Here is a 19,463-nt window from a genome sequence, read left to right as displayed (position 1 = left end):
TTAAATTGAAAACTGTTAACAACCAGACCTAATGTGCATGGTGGAGATGCTCACTTGATGGTGACTATGCACTATGCTGGTTTCTTCTGAGCGACACGCATCTACTATAATTTGGTTGAGATTTGTATTAATGTATTTATTTTGTAGTTTTTGAAGCCACTGAGTCTTAAAATTTTGCTTTACATGCACACACACATAGACAATTCAAAACTGCTATTATTTTGCATTTTTAGTTCTTATGTTGTTTTGTGTATTTTCTATAAGCATATCATTTCTATAAGAATGAATTGCTAACTTCATGATCTATATGTTAGACACTATAAAATTTTACTGAGCATACAAAGTAACAATTTTTAAATGGTGTTTTTGAACATGCTTAGTTTGCGTCTACCTCCTTCTCTCTCCTCCACATCTCCTTGACCCCCCCCTCCCGTTTGTAGTGCTCTGTTCCCAGTAAGTTTCTTTTCTATGTTCATATGTAAACATATGTAAAGAACTTAAAAAATACAGAACTACCAGTCAACATATTTCCAATAAACTAAAATAGTTTTTTAAAAAAGAAATATCTAATGAATTTCTTTAAAAGCATTCAGCACCCTTGGACATTAGAGAAATGGAAATTATAATTTCTTTGATATTCCATCCCAACCCAGTCCAGGTGGCTACCATCAAGGAACCTTTATTCTTATTGTATTTGGAAAATAATAGTTATTTACATTTAGAGAATACAATTTGATGTTTTTATATGCCTGCACAGTGCAAAAGGATTCAGTCAAGCTAATGGGAATTGCCATTAGCTCACTCTCCTAACATTTATTATGATGAGATACTTGAAACATAATTACTCTGAAATATAAAATCCAGTGGCCATCATTACCATGGTGTAAGGGGCATCTCAATGCTGCCTTCTCCGACTTGAGATCTTGCTCCCTATTCCTCCCCTCCCCAGGCCTTACATACCCTCTATAATCATGATTCTACCTCCAGTCAATCAGTGTGGCTTTATTGGTTTCCACTTGTACGCGAGACAGAACTTTATTGCTCATGTACGTTGGTTTGTTTAAATACCGCTACAGAGAATATGTAAGACAAAAACCTCAAAGGGTTTGTTGAATCACTGACAGTAGCTATCCTCCTAAGAGTTTGGTGTCTTAGTTCAGAAATAAGTATAATCAGCTTATCGTTGCATGACCTGGAGTCAATGAATACATGTCTTTCTACAGGATCCGTCTGTGTTGGTTGGGGAGAATTCTTTCAACCTTGGCATCTTAACCACTTACAGACCTCTAGAGACGAACAAAATATGGAATCCTTGGAAGTGCGTGCAAGAAATCAATTTCTGAGTATTAGCAAGTCTGTAAGGATGGACTTAGTTGACGTCATCAAACACCAGTTTCCATTACCCTGCATAATATGGCTAGGCATTTACAAGGCAGATGGTTGCTCGTTGGTTGAAGAGCATTTTCAGTGGAGCTCTGGTTCTCTCTGCTTTTTCTTCAATGTCCCTGAAAGCTCTTAGCAAAGTACTTATTTCTGGGATGCCCTCAAATTGGGGAGAGAAGCTTTGAGAAGACAAAGACGTCTGCAGCGGTTTGCACATGGGCTGATTTGCACTTGCCTGCCTCATTTGTGCTCCTAAAACAAGGGAGGAATTTTAAAATATGTATCTTCAATAAAAAATGTTCTATCATCTAAACCGCAAAGAACATGTAGGCACAGTAGAAATCTACAATCAGCTTACAGAAAATTGGGGCAAATTGAAGCCGGCCTTGTGCCCACATATTTACTGTTCTGTAGCAAATAGATCATGTGTGGCTCAAGGCTCTTCACCTTGAACAGGTGAATCAATAATGCCTTGCTCTTTAAGCACCCCATAATGTTCTTAAAAGTGCAAGTCCATGGATTAGGAAAAGTGTTTTGAAAACTCCGGGGTGTTGTAAAAATAACTGTGACAAGCAAGCACAGGCTGGACACAAGTGTCTCTGACTCCATCCACAATCCACCTGGTTTTTCTCTCCTTTTTATAGACAAAGTAGTCATGAAAATTAAGGTTTAGTAAAGAGCAGATGACACAAAAATCTAAAAACAAAAATGCCCGAAGTCTTGAGAGAGGAATATGTCTGTCTGTGAACCGTACTGAGTGAAAAGCTCCTTATGTGCCTGAGGAGATTAGATTCTCCCTGTGTAGTTCCTCAGGGAGCCAACAACTGCGGCCCTCCATGTTGTTCTGGCTGTTTCTGGGCCTGAAACATGAAGGACTTCAAAGGACACGTGGCAGCCTGACAGCTGACATTAAAGTCTCCTCCCCTAGTCCACCCCAGTCTTGGCCCCCCATTGGAAAAACAAATTTTTATTCTCTTAGAAGCCCATTTATACAAGGGATGGGATAAACATTGTATGTAACAAGAATAAATTAATAAAAAATTAAAAATTAAAAAAAAGCCCATTTTCCACATGAAATGCAAAAATATATTCATCTGGAAGGTAGGGAAGAGATATAAATAGATGGGTCAGAGCAATTATAAAAGGAAACAAAAACCACTTCTTTAAGCTGTTGAATATTCTTATGAAAGTGTGTCTGTGTGTCTGTGTGTAGTGTGTATGTGTGTGTGTTTCATGTGTGTGATGTGTGTGATGGAGTATGTGTCAGTGTGTCTGGGTGATGGTATGTGCTGTCATGTGTGTGTGTGTGTGTGTGTGTGTGTGTGTGTTGTCTAGTTCATTGCTTGTGGTCATTCGGTTGCTGATCCTTATCTTTATGCATCAGAAGTTTAAAAATATTTCTAAAAAAGAGAGTTGTGGCTTTTCTTGTTAATTAACTAAATGTACTTCATTGTGTAGCTACGAAGCTTTGTAGCATATTAATATGACCTTCTTTTGAAAACAACATTCATAGGCACTCCAGGGGTGAACTGGTAGTTATGAAAATGTTGAATACTCATTATTAAAATATTAATTACTAGAAGTTGATGACAAAGGTAAAATGTGACTTCAGGGCATATGTACCTTTTAATGTCATTAAAATCATCTCTCTTTGGAAATGATTATCATTCAAGACAAAACACATGAATTAACACTCATTAAACCTTTGTCCAAAAGACACTGCAGAATATATTTTATTAACACATTTGTATGTTTTATTTCTCTATGTATAGCGGACTGCCAAAACACTATTACGCAGATCTATGTTTGAATACAAATAAGCCCTACAAAGTGGGCTTTAGTTATTAATGGAATTTAATTATTTTCCTTTCCAGGACAGCAACAGCCGTTTAGAACAGTGGTTAATAAAGAAAGAGACAAACTTTAAAATAACACATTTAATAATATAAATTAATTCTACCATGCAAGGGATACATAAGAAATCACTGCAGTGAAAATGGTCCCTTTTTTACGTAACAGTCTCTCTTCTGTGGGAGCACCTGTCACTTTCACACAGGTCATGAGTATCTCAGAAGAGCTATTGCTTTCCTAAAACCAGAAGCCTGGATTATTTGCTGTCTGAGTGGTAGAACTGAAGCTAGCCCTTCACGAGTACCCCAAGAAGAGAGAACATTCTGAGGTCTTTTCAGATTTCAACAGACGAGTCTTTGCAGGAAGAATATTTTAAAGCTGAGTCATTTCCCTAACACTTTGATGCAGTCATTTGGCAAGTTCAGCATGAAATAAAGCTGGGCTGTTAATCTGGCTATAGAGAAAAAACCTGCAGTCCGGGACATGCCAGTATCCCATAACTCTTAACCTCAGGGAGACTCTCAGGTGTTTCCTCTAAAAACCACCCAGATTCCATAGAGACCAGTGTAAAAATATAACCCTTTTATAGGAAATGGGGGTGTGCATAGAAAAATTAATGAGTGTGTTACTAGCTTTGCATTACTATAACAAAACCCCAGAGGTAACTATAGGTTTATTTACCTCACACTTGGGGAGATGGCAGCATGAGAACAAGTGCTTATGTTGCTTCTGGTCTAGGATTGTCTGGGTTGCAAGGGCTGAGAGAACAGGGCATAGAAAAAACATTTACATCCTGAACCATGAAGCAGAAGAATAGCCAGGGTGGCTGAGATCCCACAGTCCTGTGGGAGATCTGTTCCCAGTGAGACTTTAGGATCTTTAAGTAGACCCTCCTGAGGCTTGCACCTATCCCCAGTGACCTCACCATGGAAACCAAGTTGATAACTCACGAGCCTTTGGGGGAATTCACGCACCAGCAGAATGTAAACATCATAGATCCACCCATCCATCCTTTATGGACTCTAATAAGCTCAGGCAAACAAGAGGTATACCACACCTACGTTATGTGGAGGACTTAATATAAACAAGTTGAGTATATCTAGCCTGAACTGCTCGGGACCAGACTGTATCTGACTTTGTAGTGTTTGGTATTTTTTGATACTTGCATGGAATACTGGTTGAATGTCCAAAATCTGAACACATTTTTAAAAAGTCCTGAATATAAAATGATCAGAATTTCCACCTACCAAATGGAAATGTTAGCATCATTTGGGCACTCAGTTTCAGATTTCAAGGCACTTTAAAAAAATTCCAAATGGTATGTCGATAGAACCTAGGTCCAAACAGACATGCCTACACTGGACAGTGCTTCACTGGAGAAACTGATTAATTAAGTCTGAGATACACCACAATATGACTGGATTATTTCAGTCCCCAATGTCAAATCCAGTTGGCCCCATGGTAGCTGTTTGTGTTCTACTAGCACTGACTTATTACTAACTAACTCTTGTTTACATCACCGTCATTAGCTTGATTCCCTGGCTCCTGCTGGCCGTGACCTACAGCAACAGATCTCCAGAAACACCATCTTCAGTGTCTCAGATTACTCACACTCACTTATTATGGGTAATACCCAAATTCATCTTAAGTACAACACAAAATCTTTGCCTGTATGTCAAATAGAAATATATTCAAAAGCTTAGTTATCAGAGGTGGACCTCATGACTACACATGGTTTTCTACAGAGAAGCAGAGTGTAAAACCTCCTCTGGGTGCTTTTTCATTGGCAAAAAAAATTAAACTTAATAAACTAGAACTACCAATTGGGCAGTCATGAGAGTATAGCTGGCAGCAGCGGCAATTCTTGATTCTCTCCTGGTCTTTGCTTGACTTGATGAAAGTCTCTCCCAGGAAAATACTATTCAAAGGTAATTACTCTCCCAAGGTCTGTGCTTCAAATGGAAAGCTTTGCAGTTGCCACCGAACCTTCCAATTGTGCATCAATTTCAATCAGCTCATGTTTACATTAGACAAATTTAAGAAGCATCATTTTTGTTACTTTAAAAACATTAGGCATACCTAGTAAATAAATTACGTTAAAATTCCCACTTCATGATGCACGATATTGTTTCCCATTTCCTCTCTCCCCTCATCTTTACTTAGAAAGTAAGTCATTGGTATTATGGGAACTATATTGGGAAGTCATCACATTTCAAGTTCTCTTTTATAAGCTTACTGAAAATAAAGCTATAAATCTTACGCTCCTTGTCTATGGCCGAGGGTAGCAGACCCATCTGAGCTGAGTACATCACAGTAACAAGAACAGAGCCATGTCAAGTGCTCATCATGTGAAAGAGGAGAATATCAATATGGCATGTGGCTGGGCTATGGAACAATAGAAAACGTATAGAAAAATATAGAGAAAAATGCCATGTTTCTTCTTTTGAAGCACTTGGGGAAAGATCTGACAGTACGAGGTCTACTGTGTTCTCATGTGAAGCTATTTAAACCGCTCCAGATGATGAAAAACTCACCTCTAAAAGCATATTAAAAATCTAGCTATAGCTATGTTGCTCATTGAAAAGGGAAAAGGCCAGGGCTATGGCTTGATGGTGAGGACCTCATCGTGCTCATGTGAGGTCATTTCCAACATGGAACGGTGAAGGAGGGGATAAAGCCAGAAGAAACATTAAAACATGTAAAAAGCAAGTGAAATTAAATTATTCATGTTGTACATATTTCAAACCTTATGAACTCATAGATAAAGAGGAACTCAATCTATTTTTTATTGAAAATATAGTATTTATTACAAACTAAGTTTTTATTCCCTTATAAGCCAACATTTGTTTTCAATTGGGTAAAGGTAGTTTCGTGGACAATGGTGAATGCATAAACTAACATAAAGGCAGAAACTGAAGGGCCTCCTAGGTGTTTGCTAACGTTTTTGTCAGCCTCCTGTAGTGCAGACAACAGACTTAGCATAGAGCTATTACTTAATAAAAAAAAAAAAATGCTGATGCTTGTGAACTATAAATAAAAAGGGAAAGGGGAAGGAAGAAACAGAAAAAAAAGCATTGGAAGGAGGGAAATAGGACACGCACTGAACAAGCAGGGTAATAGGTTCACATTTTGTTAAATTTTTTACCTTCCTCTTTAATTACTTTCTGTGTAATTTGAGTCCTAGTCTGTTACTTAAACTTGTTTTCTATTCATGAAAAGCCACCCTCCCTCTCAGTCACTTCCAAATTTCTGCAGGGGAATACTATTGGCCACAGATTTTAGGCCTGCGCTCCTAGTTCCCTGCCTCCCGGCCTCTCTCCACACAGTCTTGGGGACCACCACTGTACCCCACCATTCTGTGCCTTTGACTTCTCAGCCCCTTCCTGTGGGTGAGGTCACGCTGCACCTGCTCTATCGCAGGGCACTTGTTTAGGTACGAAGTGTCCTTAGGCTCCATCAGTTTCACAGCACATGTGAGGGGTTTTCCCTCTTCAAGGGTGATGTTTCTTTCCTCTTCATTCACTTGCCAACGGTCCTTTAGGTGCTTATGAAGTACTCTCTATTATTTTAAGCTAGTTGGAAATGGTCAGTTTTTAAAAAAATTTATAGCCTGTCCACACTGCTGCCCCCCCCCTCAGCTTTTAGCAAAGTTGGAGAAAATATGCATATGAGCTTAATGTTCGCTGTATAGAATTTTACTATCCAGTGCACCATGTGGCTGACATTGACAGTGTGCAAGGTGAAGTTGCACAGAGATGTCACAATGACAGAAGGATGTCTTCTTGCAGGACGAAGCTACTCCTGCTGACAAACAGTGCAAGCCAGATGCAGCCCAGGCCACCTACTCAACATCTACTGTTCCAGGCTCCCAGGAAGTATTGTACATCAACGGCAATGGGACCTACAGTTACCATAGTTACCGAGGGCTAGGAGGAGGACTGCTAAACCTGAATGACTCTTCTAGTAGTGGTGAGTCTTTATAACAGATTGCGTTTTGTGTGTTCATTTTGGGGCTGGTAAATTTTCTAAATCTGAAAGAAGACAATGGATATAAGGCTGTAAACTAGCCGGTGACAGTGGGGTAAAAACAAGGCTATTTGAAAACACAATGTTTGTCTTCCTGCCTGGATGTCTCCCTCGGTTGTCACAGCCTCTCTGAGAGGCAGCAATACCATGCAATTGAATGATTGATGTTTTATATTAGGAAAAAAATTCAAGTAGAATAAGAGCAATTTTTCTCAAGTAGTGATTCATTCTGCCTCGGGAGTTGTAAGAAGGCTTTGTCAATGATTTGCCCTGAATGATGCACTAGTTCCTTAATGTTCACAGAGGTTCATGAGTTGGAGAATTTGAGGCAATGGGAACCTTATGTTCACTAAAAACACACAAAATGAAACAAATGGAAGCCACCATGCCGCCCCAGCCATTAGGTTAGCATCAATAACACCCTTGTCAGCAGTGAGTGATAACCATAGCCAGCCGGTATTTGCTCATGTTTTAGGAATTTCTTAGATGTTTATATGTTACAACATCTCAAATGAATCAGAGATTTAAATGCTTGATATAGAATTATTTGTATCCTAAGAAATGTATATATGCAGGTAATTTTTATGCCTAGATTGTAAAAAAATCTTTCTTAATTATACCTAAAGTACAAGTGGAAATAATTTAGATTGTGTACATGCACACACACACACATTTTATATGAAAAAAAAATCCACATGAGTAAAAAGACAAACGACAAACTGTAAAATTATTAGTTACCTATACTACAGAAAGCGAATCAATACGTATATCCTTAAAAATTAAATAGGGGATATACCTAGCTTCATAATACACAATGATAAAAGCAGAGGTGGGGTGGGGCAAACCAGCTTGCACAGTGATGGCTAACATTCACAAAGCCCTAGTTTGAAGTCTCAGTCTTTCCACCTCTTCATCACAGTGTTCCCGAAGCCTCACTAGGGTAGTAGAAATGTTATGCCCAGGGCTGAGTCCTCAGCTGTCCCTTTTCCCCCTATGTCTCTGCAGCCATGGGCCCCTCATTCATTATTGTGCATGCACTACAGAGAGAGAAGAGTTCTCTGACCAAGGTAGAGAGTAATCTTTGTGGGGGAGGTGGCGGGGGAGGGGGGAGGTGGGCTACAAAATTTTGCTTTGAGATGCATATCTTCTCAATGGCTTGACGCACCTTCTTTTATCACTTAAAACATTTTTATTGACTTCTATTAATGTTTCTTGTTTGAATGTTGACTGCATCAAATTTTAGTTATTTCTGTAATATCTGCAAAGGAAAATGATAACTTGGATTCTCTTGGTGGTGCAAATGAAAATAAATAGCAATAAACAAAACCGGTATGTGACTGGCATAGGAAATTAAAACAAACCAAGATGGCCTGCCACTATTCCTACATAGCCAGAATCATTTATCTTTGCTCCATAAATGGCTAATGGTCCATTTTGTGGAACCATACAACAAGAAAATGTGAGACCTCTTGTTTTTAATTAAGAGCTTCAAGACATTAATGACAGAAAAAGAGCACATGGGCTCTGCCCAGCTCACTGTGCTCCCAGACTTCACCTGATTCTTTTCTTCTCTAGTGTCATTTGTTGGTCTTCCTGAAAGTCTATTACTTAGGACTCCCAGGTGTAGTTATAAAACCTTAGAAAACTCCTGAATTTATTTCATGAAGTATATACCACAGTGAATATGCAAACACACACACACACACATACACACACACACACACACACACATACACACACAGAGGGAGAGAGAGAGAGAGAGAGAGAGAGAGAGAGAGAGAGAGAGAGAGAGAGAGAGAGAGAAAAGAAGAAGAAGAAGAAGAAGAAGAAGAAGAAGAGGAGGAGGAGGAGGAGGAGGAGGAGGAGGAGGAGGAGGAGGAGGAGAGGAGTGTGTGGTTTCCGCTTCTCAATTGTGGAATTCTAGCCACATCAGAATTCTATAACAGATGCCAAATATACAGCTGTATACTTGGTGGAAATGCAACTTTTACCAACTCATAGTTTTGATGTACATATACGGTAATGTGTTGAGAGCCATTTTGTTTGGTACTCTTCCCCCTCCTCCCCCTAAAAGCCTTCACTTGAATGGTAGAGACTGATGAAAGAGGCTACAGGATCCTTAAACAGCAATCTCTCTCCACCAGGATCTCTCTGACTTTTTAATTTAAAATAAATCTTCCTCGGCTGGAAAGATGGCTCAGTGGTTAACAGCACTGGTTGCTCTTCCAGAGGTTCTGAGTTCAATTCCCAGTAACCACATGGTGGCTCACAGGCATCTATATTGGTATCTGATGCCCTCTTATGGCATGCAGGTGTACATCATATCCATAATAGATAGATAGATATATAGATAGATAGATAGATAGATAGATACATACATACATACATACATACATACATACATACATACATACATATATAAATACATAGATACATAGATCTTTAGAAAAAGTATCTTCCTACCAAACTCTTATGTCAGTCAAAACATGAAAAGAGAAGCCCAGACTTTGTGAAATCTGGGAACAAAGTGGGTTGGGAAGAGCCCCTCACTTCTGTTCTCTGGCATCAGTGTCCTGGGCCTCACTTTTCATGTTGTTCACCACCCCTTTGGTAGCTTTGCTTTTTGAAGGCTATAAAATAAGAAGCAGGCATAGGCAATTAGTGGCTGGTTTATGTTTAAAGCGTGTAAATTTGAGGCCACTTACCTCATAAATCCCCAAAGCTGTGTATGATAAGATGAAGGTCGCTTAAGGACAGCACAAAGAATAGCTTCCAAGCCCTGCAGATGGCCTGTGTCCTGCTGGGACAGCACAGTAGGATTAACCTATTGGTTTGCAACACTTTGAAAATGAGATGACTTTCTTTGAGCTGTGGCTTTGGACTATAAAACAGCTAAAATATACTCTTGGCAAGCAGCCACTTTACACTGACACCAAAGAGAAGCACTCTAATGTAGAAGGACTCTGGCACTCTCTGGTGGGGGTGGCCAGGGGAGCTGATCAACTCTATGTTATAAAGGAACTCAGAATACCTTTTCCTTCTCCAAGAATCTTGGTTTTTGTTCAGGTTTTCTTTTCAAGTACGGAAAGACTTCTAGGTTGACTGAATACATAATTTCATTTATCTTGGGACTATCTTCATAAGTCATATAAATGTAAACTACTGTGACTTAGTACTTTATTATCTATTGTTTCTTCTATTACATGTTTGGAGTTACGGAGAAGGAAGCTATACCATATAAATATGCATGTCTTGAGAGCTAAAAAGAATACAGCAAAAGATTAGCATAGAATTAGATGCTAATGCCATAGCCAGTGCCTGGCAACTTCGCCAGCTGAAGTTTGAGAATTCTTCATTGGGGATATGTGCACCTGTGAAGTGTGGAGAGCGGCAACAACTTTGAAGAGACCACACTTGAGTTAGGTTAAGGATTAGATTAAAGACACATCTTACTTTGTTTAAGACAGGTGAAGACATTCAAAATTCACACCATTAGCTGGAGAAACCACAATATTCTGCAAGCTGACAGCAAAAACCTGACAATATGGACTAAGGGACAAAAGAAGTTTCTAGAACTGTTTGAATCATGTAAATAACGTGAGTCCTGCAAATTATACTATATCCAAGAAAAATGTGAAAGCAGATTTGAGAAAAGGAAGTATTTCGGTTACATTCAGATACAGTGTAACATATTTTGGGTTTTCTTTGTTCTAATCATTGTTACTTTTACAGAAACAGATTCAATAAGACACTGCCTGATTACCTTAAGAAATTTATAGAGAAAAACACAGAAATAAGAGCTCTTTTAGGGTTTGGAGAGGTGGCACAACAATTATAAACATTTTCTATTTTTGCAGAAGAGTCAGTTTCAGTTCCCAACACCCACTTCAGGCAGCTCACAATAGTCTGTCATGTCAGCTCTAGGAGACTCAGTGACTTCTTCTGGACTCTGTGGGATACCCTGTCCCCAACAGAAATAACAAAATAAATATGTATTAAGATAATCTTTGTTTTGCTTAAATGTCAAAACATTTTCAGTCCAACCTTTTTCTACTGCATAGCTCATTAAACACTTATGTGTTTCAAGTATATTCCCCTCAATAGATGTGCACTCTGAGAAAGTGGAGCCTCCAGCTCATCCACGATTCCATTCTTCTGAATATTGCCAGTTACATTTTAAGTACCTAATCACTGGCTTAGTTGGAACTAATATTATTAGAGTTTGTTATGTCACAATGAAAGAGATACAGTATCATTTATGTGTTTTGGATGCTAGGGGTGAGTGGTTTATCTGCAAGAAGGCTGGAGATGCAAGTCTACAGTATATCATGTGTTTTGCATATGTGACTCCCTTGATTTGATCCAGCACAAAACCCAAGCAAAAGCAAAAGAATGAGTAAGAAGGAAAAAAAAAAAAACCAAAAAACAAAAGAGAGGAAGAGTCCAGTTGATTCATTGATCTGTGGGTCTACACTGGTTTTAGTATCATTTTATAAGCTCAGTTTCATTTTGAGCATGAGAGCAATTGGGAAATCTGGCCTACATTGGAGCCTTCAGCAAGGAAAAGGGTCTGTGACCATTGCCAGCGTGCCCTTCAAATCTTTCAGGAGCCAACCCACCATTTGTTCAGAGCTGGCAACGGCCTGCACCCAACAATCCAAATTCTCAAATTGGAGTATTATCAAAGTGACAGCAGTTACAATTTGTATAAAGAATGTGTTCAAATTAACCAAATGAAAGAAACAAGAAGCAGCCAGTCATCCTGTCATTATGCCTTCCATTGACATGGGATGTTCTGTCAGGGAGCTCACATCTCACCATCTACAGAAGACAATTGTGGCTTGCTAGTTTCCCATTGGATCCCATAAATTGAAATTATGTGCAAAAGGCATCATTTGTTTTTGGCTGTTTCCTCTCCACACTCCCCACAGGGATACAGACTTTCCATTGTTTTCTTTCTTTCTTTCTTTCTTTCTTTCTTTCTTTCTTTCTTTCTTTCTTTCTTTCTTTCTTTCTTTCTTTTCAACTCTGGTATAAAGTAGGCTGATACACAGACCAAAATGTAACAGGATCAAATTGTGGCAGTAATGAGCCTTAATAACTACATCTGTATGATGATTTCTAGTCTGCCTGAATCTCTGCACTCATTCTCTCCCTTAGTGTGTCAAGGCACGAATATGTGGGATTTCTGCTTTAAATGTTCTTTTGATCAAAGCCTGCCATTGAGTGTAGGACTGGTGCACTTGGCCATAGGCCTAACTAGAGCTGGCCACCGTAGTCACAAGACTGAAACCTCACTTTTTATATACACATTTTGACTAGTATCTTGACTCTCAGCCCTCACAGCTGTTGTTTTAAGAAATGGTCAAGGGATCCTTTGCAGTCATCCACCTTCCTTCATGCCTCACTAACAGTTTTCCCTCAGCCCATTAGAGCAAGCTTTCTCCTACCATGCTGCAGCAGCTGCTGGGTTAAATTGCCACCAACTTCACCGATTTTCAAACCTGAAATGCTTCTACCCTTTATATTTTCTGGATTTCATGGGCATATTTGAATACCCTGCTGATTAGAGCTTTGAAGTGCTCGTGATCTTGACCTATGGCAGAAGATGCACATCACCTTGTGTCTTCATAGCACCCTGCCTATCCGAGACTTGCTTTTTAGTCTTCCATGTATTTTTCCACGCTGCACCTTAATTTCCCATCCTCCTTCCTCCCTTTGTCCCTTTCACTGTCTTGTTCTGCGCACTGCTCAAGGTGAAGCTCACTAGCTGTTACTGTTTCTTTTGCAAATGTCTGCATTCTAACCTTTTTGAGCCTCACATTTTATAACTAATTTTTGACCAGATGATCAAGCCATGTCAAGAGACTTTAAGTTAATGCAAAAATGACTTCCTCCTCCTTTCTACATGTTTTTATAAGACACTGCTTATCTGACCTTGGGTATAAGTAAACTTCCCTGTACTTGACTCATGCCCCCTGATAGGACCCTTGAAACACCTCTGCTAATTCTCCAAGTCACTTCCCAGCTCAGTTTTCTTCCTGTATGCCCCCATATTGCACTACACAGATTTATTGTGTCTTCACCAATTCGTGATGCATATTTTCCATGGAGAATAAGCATGGCTTGACAACGCACAAGATGACTTGTTCATGGCTTCCCTGTGTAATAAGATGGTTCATGTTTGGACTCAGTGGATACACACACCATGGACGCCTATGTGAAAAGATTCGTCCAGTGACATGTTCCTCTTTGGACATTGTCATTAATTCCAATTAAGCATAGGAAGGATAGAAGTCGAGGGTATCATTTGTCTTATTCTTTTCTTTTTGTATGTATATGCGTAAGTTGTGTGTGTGTTAGTGCACATGTGCAAGTGAGCAGATGCTCATGGAGGGCAGAGGACAACCTAAGGTGGCGTTCTTTATGTTCAGTGTCAGTTACTTTTCTGGCGCTGTGATAAAACATCATGACAGAGGCAACTTATAGAAGAAGGTTTTATTTGGGCTTACAGTTTATCCAGGGAGATTAGGGTCCATCACCACTGAGAGGGGGATGTATGGCAGCAGGCAGACAGGGTGGCTGGAACAGGAAGCTGATACAGCATGTATCAAAATTTGATACCCTATGAGCATATATACAGGGGGAAGAGGTCCCCCTCAGTCACAGTCATAGGGGAGGGGAGTAAGGGGAAAATGGGAGGGATGGAGGAATGGGAGGATACAAGGGATGGGATAACAATGGAAATATAATATGAATAAATTAATAAATATATTAAAATTTAAAAAGAAAGAAAATGAAGCTGATATTGAAAAACATATCACTTCAATGAATTAAAAGTTGAATTATCATACTACTAGAAAAAAAAACCTGGAAGCAGAGAGTGGACTCGGACTAGTGCACAGATTTGAAACCCCCCAATTAACCCCAGTGACACACTGCCTCCACCTACTAAACCCACACAGTAGTGCCACCATCTGTGGACCAAATATTCAAATGTCAAAGAATACGGGGACATCTCACTCAAACTACTACAGGTTCTGTCCATCTTTTTTTTTTTTTTTTAATCTTTTTTTTTTTAAAGAGTTCTCATACTGACCTGACCAAGCGGAAGGTAGGCTGGGCTTGGAGACTCGTAAACCCCACGGTTTCTGCTGTATCTGCCATCCGAGAGCTAGGATTATAGTCATGTCCTACCACACCTGATATTTTTCACATGAGTTCTGGGAATCTAACTCAGAACCTCATCCTGTAAGGCAAGCATTTTGCTAATTGAGCTATGCTCACTGCTCTGAAGATATCTTCTTAATGTCTGACCTCTTTTTCTTAATACCTTGAAGATTACAATATTGAAGGAAGAGAAACTATTCCCTTCAAATATTTCACAGAAATATTTTGAAATGCATGAATTCTGCCTTAAAATATGCTTGGCTTTTAAGCTTATGGTTCAGGGGAAAAGTGATTAATGTAGCCATTCCAGGGATCTAGCTTTATCTAATTCTCTCAATAAACCATGATGGTTTGACAGTCACATGTAAAGAACTAATGCTTATGAGTAGGGAGGGAGATTCACCTCTTTTTTTCTTAATTTGTTCACTACATCTCGATTGTAGCCCCCTCCCTCGTTGCCTCCTGGTTTCAGGCCCCCCTCTATCCCCTCCCCCTCTTCCCCTAGTCCTCAGAAAGGGGGAGCCCTCTGACCCCAGCATGTCAAGCCTCATCTGGACTGCCTGCACCCTCTCCCTCTGTGGCCTGGCAAGGCTTCCCCGCCATCTTGATCCGCACTGGCTGAATATCCCTGCTGTGTGAAATCTGCGTGAGGTCTAAGACGAAAAACTCCGTAGCTAATGATTTTATAGACTGGTGTCTGAAAGTGATTCACAGACGCTACCTAAGCCCCTACAGTGATTGGGCAGGCCCTTCACATAATGGGAAGACGTCCGCAATGACATTTTATTTGACAAGGGTGACTTATGTGATCAAATGGGAGTCCGTGTAATTAGTAGTCTGCAGTTATTATAACTCAGTCTGAAGACTTCTGCTTGAGTTGTCAAAGCATAGTGAATTTTTTTCTTAAAGCAGAGGAGGTAGTTCGGTGAGTAAAGAGTATGCTATGCAAGCAAGAAAATCTGAGTTCAAAGACCCAGAATTCACATAATCACTAAAACACCCTGTCCCAGCTCTAAGGAAGTAGAGTTAAGGGATCCCTGAGGCTAGTTGCTGGGCTCCTCAATCAGAAACAGTGAGCTCCAGGTTCAGTGATAGACCCCGCCTCAAAAACATAGATAAAGAATGACAAAGAAAAATATTCAACGTCAACCTCTTACTTCTGATGCATGGGGATGCATGTTATGTATGTGGATGCACATCTGCATGCAAACACACAAAACATCATCAATATAGTCGAGTCAGAATTTTTCTACTAATAGATTCAACTTGTTGCACACGATTTACGTACACACGCATGTATATTAATTTTTATTTATTGTGTTTATGGGTATTTGCTCTGAATGAATAGGATCACCTGGGACTGGAGTCACAGCACCAAGTCGGTGCTGACAACTAAACCCTGGTCCTCTGGAAGAGCAGCTAGTGCTCTTAACTACAGAGGCACCTCTCTAGCCTCCAATTTTGATATTTTTAACATACTCTTTTATTATTTATTTTGGTTCTTTGAGACAGTCTTTAGTGACACAGACTAGTCCTGCAGGCCCTAAGCAGTCCTGGTCTTTCTGTTTACATTGCCCATGTGTTAGAACACAGTTGTATCCATTCCCTCCAGTCAACTGTCTACATTTTAAACTCATTTCTCTAATATGTCCCTTTGATTATTTTAATCAAGGTATTTTTCTACTAGAAACTACTCATTGTAATACATACATACATACATATATATATATATATATATATTTCAAATAGTTTTATCTAGATCTGTGGGATCCAACATGACAGTCTTTTGCCATAGGTTGACTGTTAAATAGAAATATGCTAGTTGAAATACATTTCAAGTTTCAGACCTTTTATCATAACAGGTTTCATTTCAACTGTCCAGTAGCCAAAGCTGTTGAGAAGCCAGTGCAGAGAGTGGCAGAAAGGGCAGTGCCACTATCACAGAGATTTCTATTCAAAGGGCTGATTCACATGCTTAGCTCTATAGCTGTGGAAATTTGTTTCTGCATTGACTACAGCAGACATGCTGCCTTTGATGATTTGTGCAGCGTTCTTTTCTCAATGAAACAAGTTAGTTTGATCGACAAAACTTTTTTCTTTTTTTAAAAATTTTTTATTAATTTATTCTTGTTACATCTCAATGGTTATCCCATCCCTTGTATCCTCCCATTCTTCCCTCCCTCCCATTTTCCCCTTATTCCCCTACCTTATGACTGTTCCTAAGGGGGATTTCCTCCCCCTGTATATGCTCATAGGGTATCAAGTCCCTTCTTGGTAACCTGCTGTCCTTACTCTGAGTGCTACCAGGTCTCCCCCTCCAGGGGACATGGTCAAATATGAGGCACCAGAGTACATGTGAAAGTCATTCCCCACTCTCCACTCACCTGTGGAGAATGTTCTGTCCATTGGCTAGATCTGGGTAGGGGTTTAAAGTTTACTACCTGTATTGTCTTTGGCTAGTGCCTTAGTTTGAGCGGGACCCCTGGGCCCAAATCTGCCTATCATAATGTTCTACTTGTAGGTTTCTAGGACCCTCTGGATCCTTCTACTTTGATATTCTCCCATGCTTCTCTCATCTAGAGTCCCAATAGGATGTCCTCCCCTCTGTCCCAGTTTCCTGGTAAGTGAAGGCTCCAGCACACAACAATTAAATTTGCTCAACCATGTTCATAGCAGCCTTATTCAACAAAGAAACTTTACGGACGATTCTTTAAAAGCCCCATTTTTGGGGAATCATGAGAGATGGCTCAGTGGGTGAGATACCTGCTGGTGCAAGCTCAAGAATATGAGTTTCAAACCCCAGAGCCCCAGCTCTGAAGGAAGAGTGCAAAATCAGGAGGACCCCAGACACTTACTGGTCAACCATTCTTGCCAAATCTGTGAACTTTTTGTTTTAGTTAAACACCTTGTCTCAAAAAATATGGAGACCCGTTGAAGGAAAAACACCAAAAGTCAACTTTACATACATACATATGCACAAACATGTTCACACTCACCTGTTTATGTGCGCACACACACCACACTAACTGCACATGCTCTGCACATATAGATAAAAAATAGAAGGAAAAAATATCTGTGGTTCTAGCTCAAGATGCTTGACTGTTAAATAACTTTCACACATCTGGGAATTCTAAGTAAAGTTAATTCCCATTAGTAGTTCCATTTGGGAAGCTAATTCCTAATGTGGCAGAAGTGTTAAAAAGTTTTTTTTTAATAAACTAGAATCACCTCAAAGTTAGAAAACTAAAACCAACACAAGTGTTAGGAAGGTTTAGCTGATTTGAACAGCTGTTTAGCTGAAGGATTTGAAACCTAGGAACACTTTTCACACATCACTCTGTTCTCTTTCCGGCTTTCCCATGTGGATCAAAATAATCACCTGGAATTCAGTTGAGTCCTTGAATTATTTAGATAGTTTGGTATTGAGATAACTAGGGATTTGGAGAGATGAGTCTTATCCATAAATTTTAATGACTGAACACGATGCTAGTAATTTGCTCGAAAATCAAAGAAATTATATGAATTATCTGCAGAGTTCATGAAGTATCTTTCAAATTATCACTGAGCTTTCATAGCCTATACTGGGTTCCTGTAGGTCAGGAAACCCCAGTACAGGCTTTGACAGGCAGGTGATTGACCTGGGCTTTCTATAACTATCCAGGATGTGTAATTAGGTTTATAGTTCAACACTGAGCAGGTTCTTCCCGGAGAGCCTGCTCTTTACTACAGTGAAGGAAAATGGATTTTATGCGCTCTTAAGGTTCCTTTGAGGATTCTGCGCTGTGCAGAGCAGGAGAGGGATGAAGGAGGACTCCTTCGTGCTCTGTGTCTGCTTTCTTGAGCCTGCTGGTAAACTGTACAAGTGTTCTTTGGGTGACATGAGGTCATCGAGCTTGGTATGGGCTGCTTGCCTTGCACAGTGCCCTTGGAGTGTTGACACATTCTCTGGGGATGCATTTGCCCAAACCAGTTCACTCCAGAGAGGGTCTGAGGATGTGGGGAGTGGGGGTAGGAGATAGTTCAGTATGTCCATCTGCTCTAGGGAGTCAGTGCCAGTACCTTCTGTAGCGAGTTTGGACCCTCTCATTTGCCACTTGCAGTTTGGATACAGGTGGACCTTGCAGTACAGGCAGGAGGCCACTAGCTTCCCCTCACTAGAGAGCTTTATCTTCCTAAATTGCTCCAAGTTGGCGGAACACTAGTGCTTTACCTTTTCTCTCATGTTAACATGTTCAGTTGCAGTGCTGTTGTCCTCTGTTATTTCAAATCACGTAGTAATTTTAAATGACCTTTGGCTCTTGACTGACATGTAGATGGCTGCCTTGAAAGGCTTCTGTCCATCTGTGCCCAGTGACCCCATGGCTGGAAACATGTACCTGTACTTGAATCATCCTACTCCATGAAGTTTGCTTTCCTTAAAGTGTGGGCCACTCACTCAGACTCAGAATTGATTACAAAATTCAAGATGCCGTAAGCTAGAGAGATGGTTCTAGGGCAAAGAACACTCATTGCTTTTGCAGAGGACCCAGATTACATTACTAGCACACACGTGTTGGCTCACAACTGTTTGTAATCCTATTTCCAGGGGATCCAGTGCTTTCCTCTTACCTCCATGGGCATCAAGCATGTACGTGCATACATGTCACCAAAACATTCGTATATATAAAACAAATGAAATCTTTAGAAATGTCTAGCAATGTAGTACCCTTAATTGTTCTTTGGTTGCCCTTGTACATATGTAACATGAATATGAAGTTTATGGGATCCTGTGATCATGTTCTACTACATAAAATCATTGCAAGGATGGTTACATATTATAAAAAGTCTTGTTCCAAAAATCATATTCATGAATAGTTTGTCCAAAATGGTGAGGAAGCACATTCTATGTTTCCATTCAAGCAGACCTATTTTATTCTTTGCAAAAGTCTCCTGATCTGGGACCTACATCACTTCCAATACTCTGTTATACTATGATTTGCTCCTGTGGTTTTCCATTTCTTATAAAATATTAATTGGATTCCTAAGCCATTTAA

At 39.8% G+C, this 19,463-nt stretch overlaps 1 protein-coding gene across 10 annotated transcripts in view; it reads left to right on the top strand.

The window, feature by feature from the left end:
• The window catches only part of Nol4 (nucleolar protein 4), a 341,043-nt gene that overhangs the window by 308,907 nt on the left and 12,673 nt on the right, over positions 1 to 19,463 (top strand). For all 10 annotated transcript variants that reach the window (XM_051163152.1, XM_051163147.1, XM_051163144.1 and 7 more), the window contains one exon: positions 7,023 to 7,203. In XM_051163152.1, the coding sequence (XP_051019109.1) occupies positions 7,023 to 7,203 (181 nt within the window). The remainder of the gene's footprint in view (positions 1 to 7,022; positions 7,204 to 19,463) is intronic.

This window comes from Acomys russatus, chromosome 20 (assembly GCF_903995435.1).
Source record: "Acomys russatus chromosome 20, mAcoRus1.1, whole genome shotgun sequence".
NCBI lineage: Eukaryota > Metazoa > Chordata > Mammalia > Rodentia > Muridae > Acomys > Acomys russatus.
This window is presented reverse-complemented; position numbering and strand designations above follow the sequence as displayed.